This window comes from Danio rerio, chromosome 4 (genome assembly GCF_049306965.1).
Source record: "Danio rerio strain Tuebingen ecotype United States chromosome 4, GRCz12tu, whole genome shotgun sequence".
NCBI lineage: Eukaryota > Metazoa > Chordata > Actinopteri > Cypriniformes > Danionidae > Danio > Danio rerio.
The window spans coordinates 67821875-67838446 of NC_133179.1; the positions used below are offsets into that span (position 1 = coordinate 67821875).

A 16572-nucleotide genomic window follows, 5' to 3' on the forward strand; every position below is an offset into this window, starting at 1 on the left:
ATCAGTCTAGCACTTAAATACATATTTATTTCTCAAACACCAGGTGAGTTTCCTACAAAATCAATAATGAGGTTTGCTATTCCAATTCATTGTAAATGAATGGCTTCACTTTCACAATAGTGAAAACTCATGCTATAATCTAAACCTGACATTGCTCCTTCACTTTGCAGGTCTGCATGCTAAATATTTAGTAGTTTTTTTTTGTGTTTTTTTTGCATAAAGTACATCTATTGTGTTTAGCATTACTGCAGCAAAACTGAGCACCTGTGACAGTGGAACAGACAAATATTTCAGTAAATCATCAAGAAAATGTGTAGAATATATGGTTGGATTCTCTCTCACAAACACAACAGTAAAAGCAATTTGTTATTCCATTATTATTAGTATCATAAAAATTGCATGTTCACATGGGTCTTATAATAATGGCTCACATTTGTGAATGTAGGACCACTATTTCACTATTACATGTCACATTAACTGTTCATATAGGTTCTGTTATTAAGTACTTGTGTCATCCCAGAGACCTGTTAATCTTCAGAACACAAACTAAAATATTTTAGATTAAACGCTCCTCATCCTCTATAGACAGCAATAGTCCCAAGATGGTCATTGTCAAGATTGGGCACAAAACACATTGTCAAAACGTTCCATGTGACCTCAGTGATTTCAACTGTGAACATACCAAGCTCCAACAACACTTTAGTGAGGCAAAACAAAACAGTAAATACAAATGTGTTTGCGTATATCTCTCCCGCATCAGATCAGCATGTGTGTTTACTACGAGCAGTATGCACACACCATGACCTGTTGTGGCAAAGGCAAACAAGTTGTTTTTACAGTACTTACTGTGATTTAACCTTTATGACAAATGTACTGGTCCTGTTACACATATCTTTTATGAACACAAATTTCACTGTAACGGGTGCTGTTGTTTTGCTCTAGTTATACCTTTAGAGAACACCGTACTAGTCAGACATCCATACAAAAGCAGAGAGTTTGGTCTTGTGTAGCAGAACTGCAATAGATGTCTGTCTGTCTAGGCTGACACTGCACTGTTAACCCTTACCGTAGATTATGCAGTAAATAACTATAAAATAGCCAGTGTTTAGCTGTAATGAAAAGAAACAGTATTTTACTGTAAAAGGAGCAGGATTTGTATGAAATTCTGTAGTGCAAAGAATAAATTACAGTAATTTACTCTATGTACCATTACAGATATTCACTGTGATAATAAATGGTAAATTACTGTTCAACCATTACTGCCCCATCTACTCTGATGCTTTATGTTGCTATTTTATATTTATTTTATCTCTGTGTTTTCTTTGGTTCCTTCCTAACATTGAGTATCAGGAGTCAACCAATGTCACAGAGCTTATTAAAAGGTAAGTGTAAGATATGGACGAGATGCATTTAAAGGCAAAAATATTCACACAGAGCAAAGAAATTGTCACAATAATTTTTATAACTTTGTTTACTTTTTCTATAATTAATCTAATTTAATTGCCTAGTTTGACCTATAGTTAAGATTTTAAATTGCACTTTCAACTGAATATTAGTATTTTGCTAAATAACTAGTAAAAATGTGTTATTTAAAAAATATATATATATATCTTAAACAACACGCACATACATTTTTGCAGAGACTCAATGAATTTGTCTGGAAAACTGGCAAGTAAAAGTGCCATTAACAGTATAAAGGCTTTTTCTAAATAAATGTATAAATCATGATATTTGTTGTGTTTTTTATTATTACTACAGATTTGGAACGACATGAGAATCAGATTATTTATTTATTTTTTCTATGGATAAAGTTTATATTATAGTATATTTTTATTGTTTTCATTAAACGATATGTGCATAACTGTGATAAATGTAGGCAGTTGCTTTGAAAATATGCTATGTAACAGGGGTGTCAAACTCCTGGAAGGCCACAGCCTAGTAGAATTTAGTTCCAGCCCTGCTTCAACACACTACCTTTAGATTTAGTTTGATCAGGTGTGTTTAATTAGTATAACTGCACTGTTACTCTGTAGATTGTGCAGTAAATAACTGTAAAAAAAATAATGATTTAGGCATCACCACACACTCCCACATGCTGTCCGTCTTATTCTAAACACAAAGGTGTTAAAAAGAGTTTTCAGAAAATGCTGGCCCTTTAAGAGAGCCAGGTGTTTGATTTGTTTACTGCTGAGTGTGCTCTATTCTCTGTCTATCAATTCAGATTTTGAGTCTGATATGTTTTAGGCTTTAAATAAGAATCTAAAATGAGTAAGTAAAATGTGTTCAAATGTTTTTGAGGGTTTATAAAATAAGGCTGTGTTTTAAGTTATATTGTTGTTATCTTGAACTGTGTACTTGAAAGCTACATTGTTAGCTAGTTAGCCTCTCCTCATATAACTTCTTACATTACTTTTGTTTAAGTATATGTATTTATTGGATATTGCATACTGCCATAATGTACAGATGCTAACAGTTGTATGTATCTTTCTGGCAACTAAGCCAAAATTAAATTCCATCATCTCAGTAAGGTAACATGTGCACATCATCACAGGCAATAACAAAAACATGATACACATAGCCATACACACATAAAAGCTCCCCTGTCCGGTCCCAGGTTGTGAGTTTGTTGCTAAGTATTTTTCAGAGCTGTGTTTCCATCTATGAATTTATATTTGAAACAACAAAAAAGTTTGTTGTCATGAGATAATTATAACAATAAAAGATTGGATCCTTTGGTTTTTCGGTGTTGCCAACTTTATTTTTGTTTTTTATAATTATTTTAAACTTTTTGAGATTTGACAGAGCTTTTAATTATTTAAATTTTTTAAATTTAAAATAATTATTTTGTGTTTTTTGCTGTTCAGTTTTTTTTTTTTTTTTTGCATGGTCAGCATTGTGTGTGTGTGTGTGTTTAATGGATATGTGATTGTGATAAATGTTAGCAGTTGCTTTAAAAGTATGCTATATACCAGGGGTGCTTAATCCTGTTCCTGGAGATCTACCTTCCTGCAGATTTCAGTTGCTATCCATATCAAACACACCTAAACCAATTAATTAGGACCTGAACACCACTTGATAATTACAGGCAGGTGTGTTTGATATGGGTAGCAACTGAAATCTGCAGGAACGTAGATCTCCAGGAACAGGATAAAGCACCCCTGCTATATACCATGGGGGTCAAACTCCAAGTTCCTGGGGAACTGCAGGGCAGCAGAGTTTAGTACCCACCCTGCTTCAACATTACCTGTAGATTTCTAACAAGCCTTAATTAGTTTGATCAGGTGTGTTTAATTAGAGTTACAGCTTAAAGTCTCGGTCACACTGCACTTTTCTCCCTATAGACTTCCATTAATACGCATGTGAATGCTGCAGACCTGGAATGCATGCTCATGTGACAAATTTTACAGTTTGCAGCATTGGAAAGTTCAAGCTTTGAGAACTCTGAACTGCGAAATCACATCATGTGATTGCTTGAGACTAATCAAAGATCCGACCATGACCTCTCTTAACAAAAATTATGGACCAGTTGCTTGCTTTTTCAGTCTCTAAATATTTTGTTTAATCCCACTCCTTTTCGCAGAGCCATATGACAGAATTTTGCATGCTTAAACGTTAGTTTGACTGCAGCCCTGCTGTGCAGACCTGGGGCTCTCAGTAATATGTAAGATGATATATTTGCTGATTTCTTAATTTTGCTATACATTTTCTGTCTTATATTTGTTTGCTGCCAAAACAATAAAATAAATTTGTCAGAATTTACAACGTAATTAATTTAAAGAATTAATAACAGGTAAGAATACTAATTAATTTTAGTAACACCTTGACATACTATTGTGTATGCAGTATAATGCTGTGAGTTGTAACACTACAGTACAGTAATTAACTGTACACAGTTTCCAGTTAGTTACCACTACTGCTCTATTACAGTAATTAACTGGCAACACTGTTGCCAGCTACTCACTGCAATGGTTCGGTTACAGTAAACAACTGGCAACACTGTTGCCAGCCACTCACTGTAATGGTTCAGTTTCAGTAATTAACTGGCAACACTGTTGCCAGTTACTTACTGTAACCAAACTTTTACAGTGAGTAGCTGGCAACAGTGTTGCCAGTTTTCTACTGTAAAAAAGCCTGGTAAGGTCTAACAGTGTGGTTTAGGCCATCAGTATGTCCTTGATGACCTCAAAATGGAGCTTCTAGAAAACCTGCAATAAATGAAATACGAGGTTACAACTAAGTTGGTATCTGCTATTATACAAAGTGAAATTCAAATATTTATTTTTTATTGAATTAAAATTTGTCCTATAATATCGTCACACTTAATAACTTTGACTCATCCATCTGAATATTCCTAACTAAGAGAAGTGAAGAATTAGGTGTGATATCGTCAGGAAGCCCTTCGCCACCACCGGTGCCAGCATTTCCAGAATTCAAATTTCAGATTCTCAAAAAAATTACTTTTTTTTTTTAACAAAGGCTGCAGCAAAGAATCATGAAACATTCAACACATCTAATAATTACAAGTTGTTGTAAACCATTACATGTACTGTAAAAGCTGTTTGAAGCTTTTTAGACATATGGTTGAGAAAAACTCTAAAAGGAGTAGCACTTCTACAAAAGTCTGCATGTAGGACAGAGAATTAAAGGGATAGTTCAAAATTTGTATTCTGTCGTCATTTACTGACCACGTTGAACACAAAAGAAGATATTTTGAAGAAAGCTGCAAATCTATAACCATTGACTTCTATAGTATTTTATCTACTATGGAGGTCAATGTTTACAGGTTTTTAGTTTTTTTTCAGAATAGCCTCTTTTTTTGTTCAACAAAATAAACTCATAATGGTTTTAAACCATTTGGGGAGTAAAATGTGAGTAAATTTTCATTCTTGGGAGAACTATCCCTTTCAGTTGGAAAACACCAGAATTCTTAAGTAGACCCCTTTCGCAAGACAGATGATGCATTTCATTTCTCATCTTAATCCTCAAGTTTTTAATATTTAGATTTATTTAAATAGCATGTTTATTTATTTGTTTGTTTTAATGACATTTAATAAAAACAACTTCTCAATGACATCACATGTACTGGACCTGCTACACATGTATCACTATTTTTATGAATACAAATTTCACTGTAACAGGTGCTGTTGTTTTGCTCCAGTAATACCTTTAGAGAACACAGTAGTAGTCAGACATCCATACAAAAGCCTTGGTGTGGAATAGCAGAACTGCAGTCTGTCACAGGTTGACAGGTTTAGGCCATCTGCTTGTTCTTGATGCCCTCAACTGGACCTTCCAGAAAACCCAGAAAATTAAAACCCATTACACCTCTTATCTGCTACTATACAAAGTGCAATTTAAGCATTAATTTCTAACTAAATAAATATTTGTTCCCCAATACTGTCACATAGTATAACATCACAACATGATTTCACAATAATAATATCAATATAACAATATAATATCACAACACGGCCTAACAATCAATAAACAAACAGATTAGAAAGAGAATACCACCAACCAAAGCATCAAGAAGATTTAACAGATAGCTTAATTAAAGCTAAAGTAAACTTACATGGACAAAGCCTTTTCCATTCAATGCTGTGCAAGTTAATGCGTCTTTGGAGTAAGTTACATCTCTAAAAGCAAAAACAATAACAACAGTGAAACGACAGCAGTTCACTTTGTAATAATAACACTAATGATACAGCGTATAAAAATTATACTGTTTTATAACGTTGCTCAGTAACTTCATACTGCGTTTGGAGTTTATCGCTTTGAATTTGCCATAAAAACGCTCATTTAGACTAACGTTAAACATGTGACATTACCTCAAGGTTAGCTGCGCGTCACCGGAGCGCAAACAAGACTAAAAACCAAACAGGAAAGTTTTAAATGCTTCAAAATTCGAAACACTACACCAAATCACATTTAAGATACACTGTGTGTAAAACAAAATCGGGGGGTAAATAAAACATTAAAGCATCTAAAAACACGCTTACCTCTGAATTCTGCTGCACTGCAGGTCAGGTGTTCGTAATTAAGTGAAGTGAAGTGAAGCGCTGCGCGTGGCCGCGTGCGCCGAGTCCTCTGATACCATGGTAACCAAACATGTTGAATGTTGGGTGAAGCCATGACGTAAATTCAACATACAGATCATGATAAAAAAAATGTCAACGTTGATTTGTACAACGATTTCTGTAACTTTTTTCAACCATTTATCATTCAACATTGTTTCAACATTAAAGCAACAACTGACATATTTTCAACCACATTTCAACGTTGAAGCCTTGTCATATGCAGGCTGTTTTTCAACCATTCAACATTAAACGTTCTATCAACATTATTTCAACGTTCAAAACACAACTGACCTTATTTCAACCATATTTCAACGTTGAAGGTCGGTCGTGTGCCGGCTGGGATATTAGCAGCTAATAATTACCAAAGTACAGCATTGGTTACAGTCAATTAGATAGTGCTAATGTTGTTTAGAAGTCATACTTGCATGATAATTCTGACAGAATATTTTCAGTAACATGGTAAACAATATAGACTGCTAAATAAATTGTTATTTTTGGGATCGCGGGCTGAAAAGTTTGGGAAACGCTGCTTTAAAACTCGCATTACACACAAACAAAAGCCCTCAGTTACTGAGAATAAAATAGTACTACGCTGTATAAAGGGTTAAAATAATATTTCCAACAGCAAGTACATAATTTAGCATCGGATGAAAAACCTGAAACATTAATTAAATCGGGTTATATCCGTAAACATTTAAAAACACAAACCTTTCTCCAGTTGAATCACAGCGCTGAAGCGGCGCCACCTGATGACGTCACACACCACGCCAAAATAAAAGTCTTTTTTGTTTAGCTTTTTTTGCCACTTACTGTTGCAGTCATGACTTATTGATACATGTCTCCCTTGTTTTTCAATCTACACTATTTCTGCTCTCTCTCTCTCTCTCTCTCTCTCTCTCTCTCTCACACACACACATTTTATGTGCTTTATTGGCATAAAAAAATAACTGTACATTCATATTGCCAAAAGCAGTGCAGCGACAATACGTAAAACAAGACAATGCAAAAAGGGCAGTAGTGCAAACAAATATGGATATAAAATATAATACAGAAAAACAACAGAAATTAATAAAATAAAAATAGATAGATAAAAATAAAAAGATTGATAAAATAAAAAATATTAATAAAAATTTTAATAGATTAGATCTCTCTCACAAACACACACTTTAGTATTTAAAGTTGATCAAAACCTTTAATCTAAACATTTTAAGACAATTTTGAGAAACTTTTTTTTTAATCCAGTTCATGATGACTTGCATGTCTACAACACATTACTTCCTATTAATTTCTGAGTCCAAGGGCTCTATTTTGACGGTCCATGCGCAAAGCGCAAAACGCAGGGCGCAAATGCTTTCAGGGCGTGTCAGGACGCGTTTTTGCTAATTTAAGGACCCCTTATTTTCTTTTCTATTTTTACAACTTCATAGGCCTATATAGTGTTTCTTATTGTTTCATATGAATTGTTGTCTCTTATTATCTGTGTTCCACGTTTTCTGCCATTCTTTAGCAGTTTCTTCAGTAAAAATATTTAATTTACCTTTACTTACAGAAGCATTAAAGGGGTAGTTCACATTAAAAAAAATTACAATTCGGTAATTTACTCATCCACTACTTAAGCCAAACCTGTTTGAGTTTCTTCTGCTGAATGCAAATGAAGAGAATAGGCTACAGGATCAAAAAGCAGCTACTGCATGGTTCAACAGCTCCTGCTTGGGACATGGCTGATTTTATCAACATTTTCTGGCAAACAAAATGTTCTTGAAACTCGATTACAATTGAACCACTAAAGTTACGTCACAGGTTTTGACAATGTTTTTGGTTTCTTTTCCAGAAAAAAACACTGTCAAACCCTTTGAGCATCTCGGGACTCTTGCTGTCTATGACAGATGAAGGAGCTCTCTGATTTCATCTAAAGTGTCTTCATTTGCGTTCTGAAGATGAGAAAAGTTCTCAGGGAATTGAAACAACAGGTAGAGGGACAATCGTTCCGAGAGCCACATCACACTGCTTTTTTTACATTTATTTATACATTTTTTATTGCAATAACAACTGGCCATTACAACAATAAGAAATACAGAAACTGATACTCGTGTGATATTACTCATATATTCATTCATTTTCTTTATAGCTTAGTCCTTTTATTAATCAGGGGTCGCCATAATGAAATGAACTGCCAACTTATCCAGCAGCACATGCTTTACACAGCGGATGCCCTTCCAGCTGCAAACTATTACTGGGAAACATGCAAACACACTCATTCACACACATCGCATGTCTATGGACTTTGTGAAAACCAGAGCATCCAGAGGAAACTCACACGAACACGGGGAGAACATGCAAACTCCACACAGAAATACCAACTGACCCAGTTGAGGCTCGAACCAGCAACCTTCTTGCTGTGAGGTGATCGTGATACCCACTGCACCACTGTGACGCCTCACATCTGTGTCTTTATTTGAGGTATTAAACTGGTATTGGTGAAGAACTATGCTTACGAAAAGGCACCATTCAGATGTAATGATCTGGGCAATCAAGCATGTATTGTTATAGACACTATGCTTATTTGTCTTAAGAGATGTTAGGCAGGTCCTGTTCATGTAATTTGCTTTAGGCTATCAAGTTGATATTGGCATGAACAGCTATAACTGTTAAGAGGTTTCATATATGTAAAACGATCCTATTCAGTTAATGGTCTGGCCTATTAGGCAGCTATTAATAAAGACGACTGCACATGATGATGAGCCATTTATTTAAATGAATCTGTGACACAGATATTTAAATTTCATTGTTGAAAACAAGTTACAGGAGTAAGTGCAGTTGTTGTTGTATGTGATGTTCACCACTGTAATTACACCATAGTGAAACAGAAGTCTGAGAAATGCTGTAGTTGGTGTAGGTGGAGCAGGTTAATCACATTAAAAGTTCTGCATTGTGTAGTTATGAAAGTGAACTCTTGTCATTGAATTACCCTGTATAAACTGCCTGTACAATCATTTAACTTGAGATGTAATTATCTTCTAATTATAAATATATAGCTGCATGACAGATTTAATAGTGGACTCCACAAAGGTAAGAAAAAAGCTTGACATCACATCACGTGAGTGCATGAGACCAATAGAAGATCAAAACATGAGCTATATGGAGCAATCAGTCGCTTTTAGTATCGTCTAATCATATTGTTTTATCCCACCCTTTTTTGCAGCGATGTATGAAAGAATTTTGCAAGCACAAACTCTAGTGTGACCGCAGCCCAACTTGCTTGCAGACTAACTATGCCCAGCTGCTATATATATATGTATAGCAACAAGCGTTTCTGTGTGGAGTTTGCATGTTCTCCCTGCGTTCGCGTGGGTTTCCTCCGGGTACTACGGTTTCCCCCACAGTCCAAAGACATGCATGTACAGGTGAATTGGGTAGGCTAAATTGTCCGTAGTGTGTGAGTGTGTGTGTGGATTTTTCCCAGAGATGGGTTGCAGCTGGAAGTGCATCCGCTGTGTAAAAACTTGCTGGATTAGTTGGCGGTTCATTCCGCTGTGGTGACCCCAGATTAATAAAGGGACTAAGCCGACAAGAAAATGAATGAATAAATAATATACATATATATATATATATATATATATATATATATATATATATATATATATATATATGTAAAGTTTCTGATTTTCTGATTAAAAGTTGCTTTCTTGGTGTCTTTGTGTCGCTTGATTTGTGCCTGTACCATAACAGATCTCTCTTGCTGTGATATGTGTCTTGGTAACCTTTAATGTATTGTGTTTTTTGCTCATTGATTCGACTGCATTGAGTGAGTGAGTGCATTTTCCCTCCTTCTCCTGGTTAAGCGATAAAGCTATATAATAGAATTAGTTATATTTCAGATAGTATAAATCAATTATTAGCAACAAAAGACCAATTCTATAATGATTTTAGTGTATAAGACTTTATTTGAAGCAAAAAAGATGCTTGAGGTAATCACACCTGATTGCCTCTGCAGCTTGTACATAACATTTCACAGCACCTGGAATTAACACTAATGAGTTTGAAGTTACAGTGTGTCTCATCCATTTGTGATTAATGTACAAACAATTATCTTCTAAGGCCAAAAGTTGCAAAAAATGGACAGTAGGTGATAGCTTTACAGTGTTAAAAAAGGTTTTGTCACAGAGTATCTTATATATGCTTTTGTGAATGTCTATGCATATTTGTATGCACAAACACAACTGATAATTAGAGGGAAAAACATCTTTGTTACATATCAGGTGAATAAGAGGCTTTCGAGAAAAATGAGCTGCTCACACATGTTCTGTTCAACTAAAAAACGAAGGAAATAAAAACTGGCACAGAAACAAGTTACATTTTGATCATAAAAATTTATAGACACTTTTGGAAAGAAATAATTGACCTGTTGAGTGTGTTGACAGTTTACAGGAAGCAGTAATGAGCTGCATGTGCTTTAGGAGAAGTAAAGGACTCTAAACTCCCATAAAGAACAGGTTCAGTGATAAATAAATGATTAAAACATTGCTAATATTAATATATTGACTGAACTTAACACAAATAAAATCTCACTGTGAATATTAGAAATTGTTTCTTTTAACGAATAATGATATATCACAGTATAATAGTATAAGACTTACACAGCTATTATATAAGTGAATGTAGTTGTGTGTGTTGAGACATCAGTGTGGTTTAAGTCTTCAATGCTCATTTGCATCTTTAAACAAAAACCAGCTTGGGAAAAAAAAAACAATTAAAATGTGTTTCAAATCAAAATACCTCAACATAGGTGTATCAGCATTAACTACAAAATGCAGCAGCCAAAATAAAAAGGCTTCCATCAATAGTCCTATAAAACAACAGCAACAAAACAAATGATGATGGCTAAAGTCAACTTATTTTCCCAATACATCATTATTTCTTTGTAAAACTGGTTTGTAAAGCTGCTGAACTTCCCATCCCCCACAGTAATGTGTGTCGAGTCTTCACTGCTCTCCACTGCTCATTTGCATCTTTATACCAGCATTAATGGGGGCCAATTGAGTCTTATCCAATCGCATTCCAGATCCAGTAGCTCAGCAGGGTTGCATCTATATATTCCGGGATACTAACAGATGCTTCATTGGCTTATTTAGCTGTAAGAGAACAACTTTGGAGGACAAACTACGATTGTAGATTCCTACATTGGGATTATTACCAACAACAACCTACAAAGAAAAACCAACTGAGGCCTTTTTCATCCCACTTCTTCATTGAAGACGGAAAAGGTGAGTTGCACAGATCGAATTTACACTCAAATAATATCTGAATGCTACCATTATAAAATGTAAATATGTGTGGATGCATTGTTCAACGTCATTTTTAAAAGCTTTATTACAAGTATTCAGTTTTTTGTTTATTTGGTTATAAATATTGTTTTTATCCTGACATGTAGTTACGTCACTAGTTTTAATCAGCTCATTTGTGGCTATTGTTTCTTGCTCAGACTTACCTGATTTGTTTTTGTTAATTACTCTCATATAAAGAAACTTTTAAAGCAAATGTTAAAGATAAGTTTGTTTCTGTTCATTGTTTTGTTTATTTTAAACAGAATAAAGTGTCCAAACACAGAGGAAATCTCCTGCTGAAGCGACTGATCTCCACACTGTTATAAAGATGGCGTTTATTAAAGAGGAGAGTGAAGATGTGAAGATTGAAGAAACATTCACAGTCAAACAGGAAGATCTGCAGGAACTAACAGGTTGGTTTTCATTCTCAAAAACCAACTCAGTCATTTGATCCTCATTCAGATATATTTTAATAATAAGAATACAAAATTAAATCCATCTTGCAGCCCTGAGTGTGCTGCCTAGTTCTCCTAAATGCACATAAGCACTTATTGAAAGATAGGAATGAGTTTCTTTCATACTTGTTCTCGTGTCATTCTTTTTCTGTTTTAATAGTCTCCCATTTTCTCTACCTTCTTAAGGTTATTGCATTTCTTGTTCTCCAACTGTTTGTAAAGCGTCCATGAGCACTGGCGCTATATAAAATAAATAAAAAACAATCAATTTAAAAAGTTTGTCTGAGCTGACAATATTTGACCTATTCTATTCTCATAAAAGATATCTGCTATTACAGTGATAGTGTTGGCTTAGTACTTCCCATTTGCATATGTCACGTTGATCACAATTCCCCTTTTTTTAATCAACTTTTTTATGGGTTTAAAGTTGTTTCTAGAAGTTGTTACTAGTTCTCACAGATAGTAACTGAGTTAGAATGACATCATAATTATATTAACTAATTACAAGGGCTATTCCCTATAACCTGCAGGGTCTTAAAATGTCTTAAATTTCAAAATCTAAAATTTTAGACCTTAAAAAGTCTTAAATTTACTGAAATGTTGTGAGGTCTTAAATCTTTTTTAAACAAGTCTTTATTTTTCTTTGTTCATGTTTTGTTACATAATCTTGCCAAAACCCATACAATCACCAACAATTTATCTCAATAAATGTTAAACTTTTTATTCAAAAAGGTCATTTTAACTCTATTTATTATAATAGTTTAATTATTTTGCTTACAATAACATTTGTTTAAATGTGCTCCATGGATTTACTGCTGAGGACATAGACCTGGACAGATTGTTGCGCATAGATTTAGTTTATTTTAGTTTTAAAACTTTAAAATCATTTGCTCGTTTGTTTTTTATTTTAAAGAAAGTTTATTTTGGAAAAAAGTATTTGAAATAGTAAAAATATTTGACTGGGGAATCTCAATGTCTGTTAACTGTTGAAATGAGATAAATATGGCATCTTTAAACAGGTCCTTAACACAGATAACTCCCTCCTAAAGCATAATTGGAATGCTGAAACTGTGAGAGAGAAAGAGAATAATGGATTTAACAAAATGGGAGCAGAAGGCAATGCTTGTTTATTATTAAAGTGAGGTCTGAATTGTGACCATATTCTGAGTGATCCATTAATAACTGGGTTATTCGTAGGATATTGTTTACTAACTGTGTTGTGTCCGGTAGTGGAAATACGTTGGATCTTTACTGAAACATGGCACTAGAACGTCTTAAAGAAAGCAAAAAGGATTTATTATTCTTTAGTAGTTTTACAGCAGCATGATACTGTCTCACACTCCACTATCTCACACTTCACTATCTGCACCTCCTATAACCCAGCAGCGCCCCCTGTATACAATCAATCAGGCATATGTACTGAACACACACAATTACAGCTGAACTACAACAAAAGTAGCATTTAGCAATATGAACAAAATAATACACTTTCTCTTTTTTTTCATTAACTCTTATTTTTGGTGAACAAACACCACAAACTGGAATGAAAGCACAAAGTAGTGAGCGTAATGACACGGAATTAGACGTGTGCTGTTCCATCAGTAACCAAAGTGGGCCCACATCATTACAGATGTTGGAAAACCAGAATAGTGTTTCTATAGTCAGTTTGTGTAAATTGGCTGTGCAATAATAGGGTATATGCCGAAGCATGCTAATAGGACTTTTAATTTGCCAGTAACCTGAGTTATGCCAAAGCAAAAATCTGCGTGTTTAAGGTCTGTTTTCTTTAGAAATCAGCAATCTCCACTGCTTGAGTGATATCTGTACAAGAAGCACTGCATTACATTACATTTTTCCCCGCCATGTCTTTGTAATATGAGCATTTATTTTACCCCAGTATATTCAATTGAGCTTCTGCGCTAGCCTGCCGATTCTGACCGGCCAGCCACCCCTGCCCTACTTGTCCCCACAATGCAACAGTTCAGTCAACTTCTCTTTCTTCCGCACACCACATAATGCTGGCCTCTTCAACTCTACTCTTCTTTTATACTCTCACCCATTTCCTTTTAGCCGTCCCATGGGTGGAGACCAATTAAACAATGTTGACTGTCGTCACAGGAAATACCAAAAATCATAAATGCATGATTATATGCTGTCATGGCTTTGCAAGTTTTTTTCCAAACTAAGCCTCAAAATCACCCCAGAATTAATGAAAAAGACCCAACAGCACACAATGGGAAAGGTGCATATTTCAGCCTTTAGGCAGATGCTGTACAGGTGTGTCTCATGTCTGTGAGGCAAATATTCAGCTGTTTTTTTAGCTTTTACCCCAGAACTTTTTTCTGATGCATTTACTACTCAGGCAAAGAATAAACAAGTATTTCCTGTCTGCTTTACACATTTTAGAAAAAAACATTTTGTTATTATGAATATATACGAATAAAATTAGGCCATTTACAGCTTTCAAATCTGTGTCTTATCAATGACCAAAAAGACTTTTATGATCAATTATGTAAGGAACTCTGAAAACTGAACTGACACGGTTTCAATTTACTAAAACTTCTATGTTAGGCGTCTTTGACATAATTTACATTGTAAAAGCACTAGATAAATAAAGATGAATTAAATGTGCTTAAATATGAACATGTTAATGGACCGAACAAAACATGATCTTATATATTTTACATTTAATGTGCATGAAAATGACAGTGTGTGTAGCCAATGTTTCCAGTGTCTTTTCACTATTCAGCTTTTGATGAGAGTTTTTAAGACTTAATGAAAACTAAAATTTTATTTATTTATTTCAGACCTAATTGAAGAGAATGAGGGGAGTAAAGAGGAGGAACATCATGTCAAAATTGAGGAAAAAACTCATTTACAGACTGATGGTATTTTGAAAAGGAGAGACAAGAATCGTTTCACCTGCACTCAGTGTGGAAAGAGTTTCAGCCAATCATCATCCCTTAATCTACACATGAGGATCCACACTGGAGAGAAACCATTCACATGCACTCAGTGTGGGAAGAGTTTCAGCCAATCATCATCTCTTAATCTACACATGAGGATCCACACTGGAGAGAAACCATTCACATGCAATCAGTGTGGGAAATGTTTCAGCCAATCATCAAACTTAAATCAACACATGAGGATCCACACTAAAGAGAAACCATTCACTTGCACTTATTGTGGGAAGAGTTTCAGCCTATCATCATCCCTTAATATACACATGAGGATCCACACTGGAGAAAAACCATTCGCATGCACTCAGTGTGGGAAGAGTTTTAGCTGTTTATCACACCTTAATCACCACAAGTGGATCCACACTGGAGAGAAACCATTCACATGCTCTCAGTGTGGGAAGAGTTTCAGCCAATCATCATCCCTTAATATACACATGAGGATCCACACTGGAGAGAAACCATTCACATGCACTCAGTGTGGAAAGAGTTTCAGCCAATCATCATCCCTTAATATACACATGAGGATCCACACTGGAGAGAAACCATTTACATGCACTCAGTGTGGGAAGAGTTTTAACTGCTCATCACTCCTTAATAAACACATGAAGATCCACACTGGAGAGAAACCATTTGCATGCACTCAGTGTGGGAGGAGTTTTAACTGCTCATCACTCCTTAATAAACACATGAAGATCCACACTGGAGAGAAACCATTTGCATGCACTCAGTGTGGGAAGAGTTTCAGCCACTCATCGTCCCTTAATCGACACATGATGCGCCACACAGGAGAGAAACCATTCATGTTTAATCATGTTGTTTAATCCTGCCCCTTTTCACAGCGTCGTACAACAAAATTTTGCATGCTCAAACTACTGTGACCGCAGCTTCGGTGTGGGATGAGTTCAGCAACACATCAGACCTTAATAAACACATGAAGACCCACACTGGAGAGAAACCATTCACATGAACTCAATGTGGGAAGAGTTTCAACAGATCAGCAAACCTAAATGAACACATAAAGATCCACAGTGATGTGAGAGAGTATATGTGCTTAAGTGTGAGAAGACTATTCTTACAGCTCAAATTAAAACTGCACCAGACGATTCTCACTGGAGAGACCGTACAAGTTTTCACACTGTGACAAGAGGTTTAATCAGTTAACACACCTGAAAACAGAAGAAGATTGGATGCATCTGTACTCCACTCTCCAGTGTATTCATGTAGCTAGTGTTGCTTTGGATGATGTTCTCTGTCTGACTCCCTGAATGAGAAAAATCACTAGGAAGAAAGTCCATTCATTTGTCCTGTGTTGCATCTTTTATTAGTAAAGTTTCTTTACTTTTAGGTTCAAGATTCTTTTTAGTTTACTACATTTACTTTTTTGAGTAGAATACGATCTTGATGAATATTTTATGATTTGGGCAGACCGACAGGTATTCAGTTTTACAATATTAATATACTGTGATGATCCCAAAACTCCAGATTGCCTGCATTACTCATTAATGGGTATATAAAAAGTTGTTGTGCTAGCTACTCCAGGTCGCTGTGGCTTCTCAGGAGTCATCATGTCAAGACCTGCCATCTCATTGACTCTTTAACCTTATGTGTTGTTGTGATTTATATCCTAAGTCTTTATCTTCATTATTATCCCTAAACATTTGTTGGTTGCTTTGATTGATTGTTCTATGAGTTACATTTTATAATAAATAATTTGCATTCAGGCTATTTTGTTGGCTCGTCTCTCTTTTATGTTGGG

The 16572-nt window shown here is 35.1% G+C and overlaps 3 protein-coding genes across 7 annotated transcripts in view; 2 read left to right on the top strand and 1 right to left on the bottom strand.

Annotated features, from left to right (window-relative positions):
- LOC110439620 (uncharacterized) overlaps positions 1-6825 on the bottom strand; it is a 47857-nt gene extending 41032 nt beyond the window's left edge. For 2 of the 5 annotated variants that reach the window (XM_073948875.1, XM_073948871.1), the window contains exon 1: positions 6786-6825. The gene's annotated coding sequence lies outside the window, so the exon portion shown is untranslated. Of the gene's footprint in view, positions 1-5164; positions 5290-5572; positions 5637-5828; positions 5867-5999 lie in introns of all 5 variants that reach the window. The other 3 variants (XM_073948872.1, XM_073948873.1, XM_073948874.1) reach the window with 3 other exon arrangements.
- Positions 1-16572, top strand: part of LOC137491262 (tripartite motif-containing protein 16-like) — a 496597-nt gene that overhangs the window by 185619 nt on the left and 294406 nt on the right. The gene's annotated exons all lie outside the window — the stretch shown is intronic.
- Positions 11196-16541, top strand: LOC110439613 (uncharacterized). Its single transcript, XM_068220377.1, has 3 exons — positions 11196-11341; positions 11665-11814; positions 14664-16541. The coding sequence occupies exons 2-3, from the start codon at positions 11730-11732 to the stop codon at positions 15635-15637; spliced, it is 1059 nt and encodes a 352-aa protein (XP_068076478.1). The 5' UTR covers positions 11196-11341; positions 11665-11729; the 3' UTR covers positions 15638-16541.

What these genes read in the sequence shown, in the direction of transcription:
- LOC110439613 (XM_068220377.1), top strand. Translation starts at nt 11,730, where the DNA reads ATGGCGTTTATTAAAGAGGAGAGTGAAGATGTGAAGATTGAAGAAACA. An exon ending in AGATCTGCAGGAACTAACAG is followed by an intron (nt 11,815 to 14,663) that starts GTTGGTTTTCAT and finishes TATTTATTTCAG; the next exon opens with ACCTAATTGAAGAGAATGAG.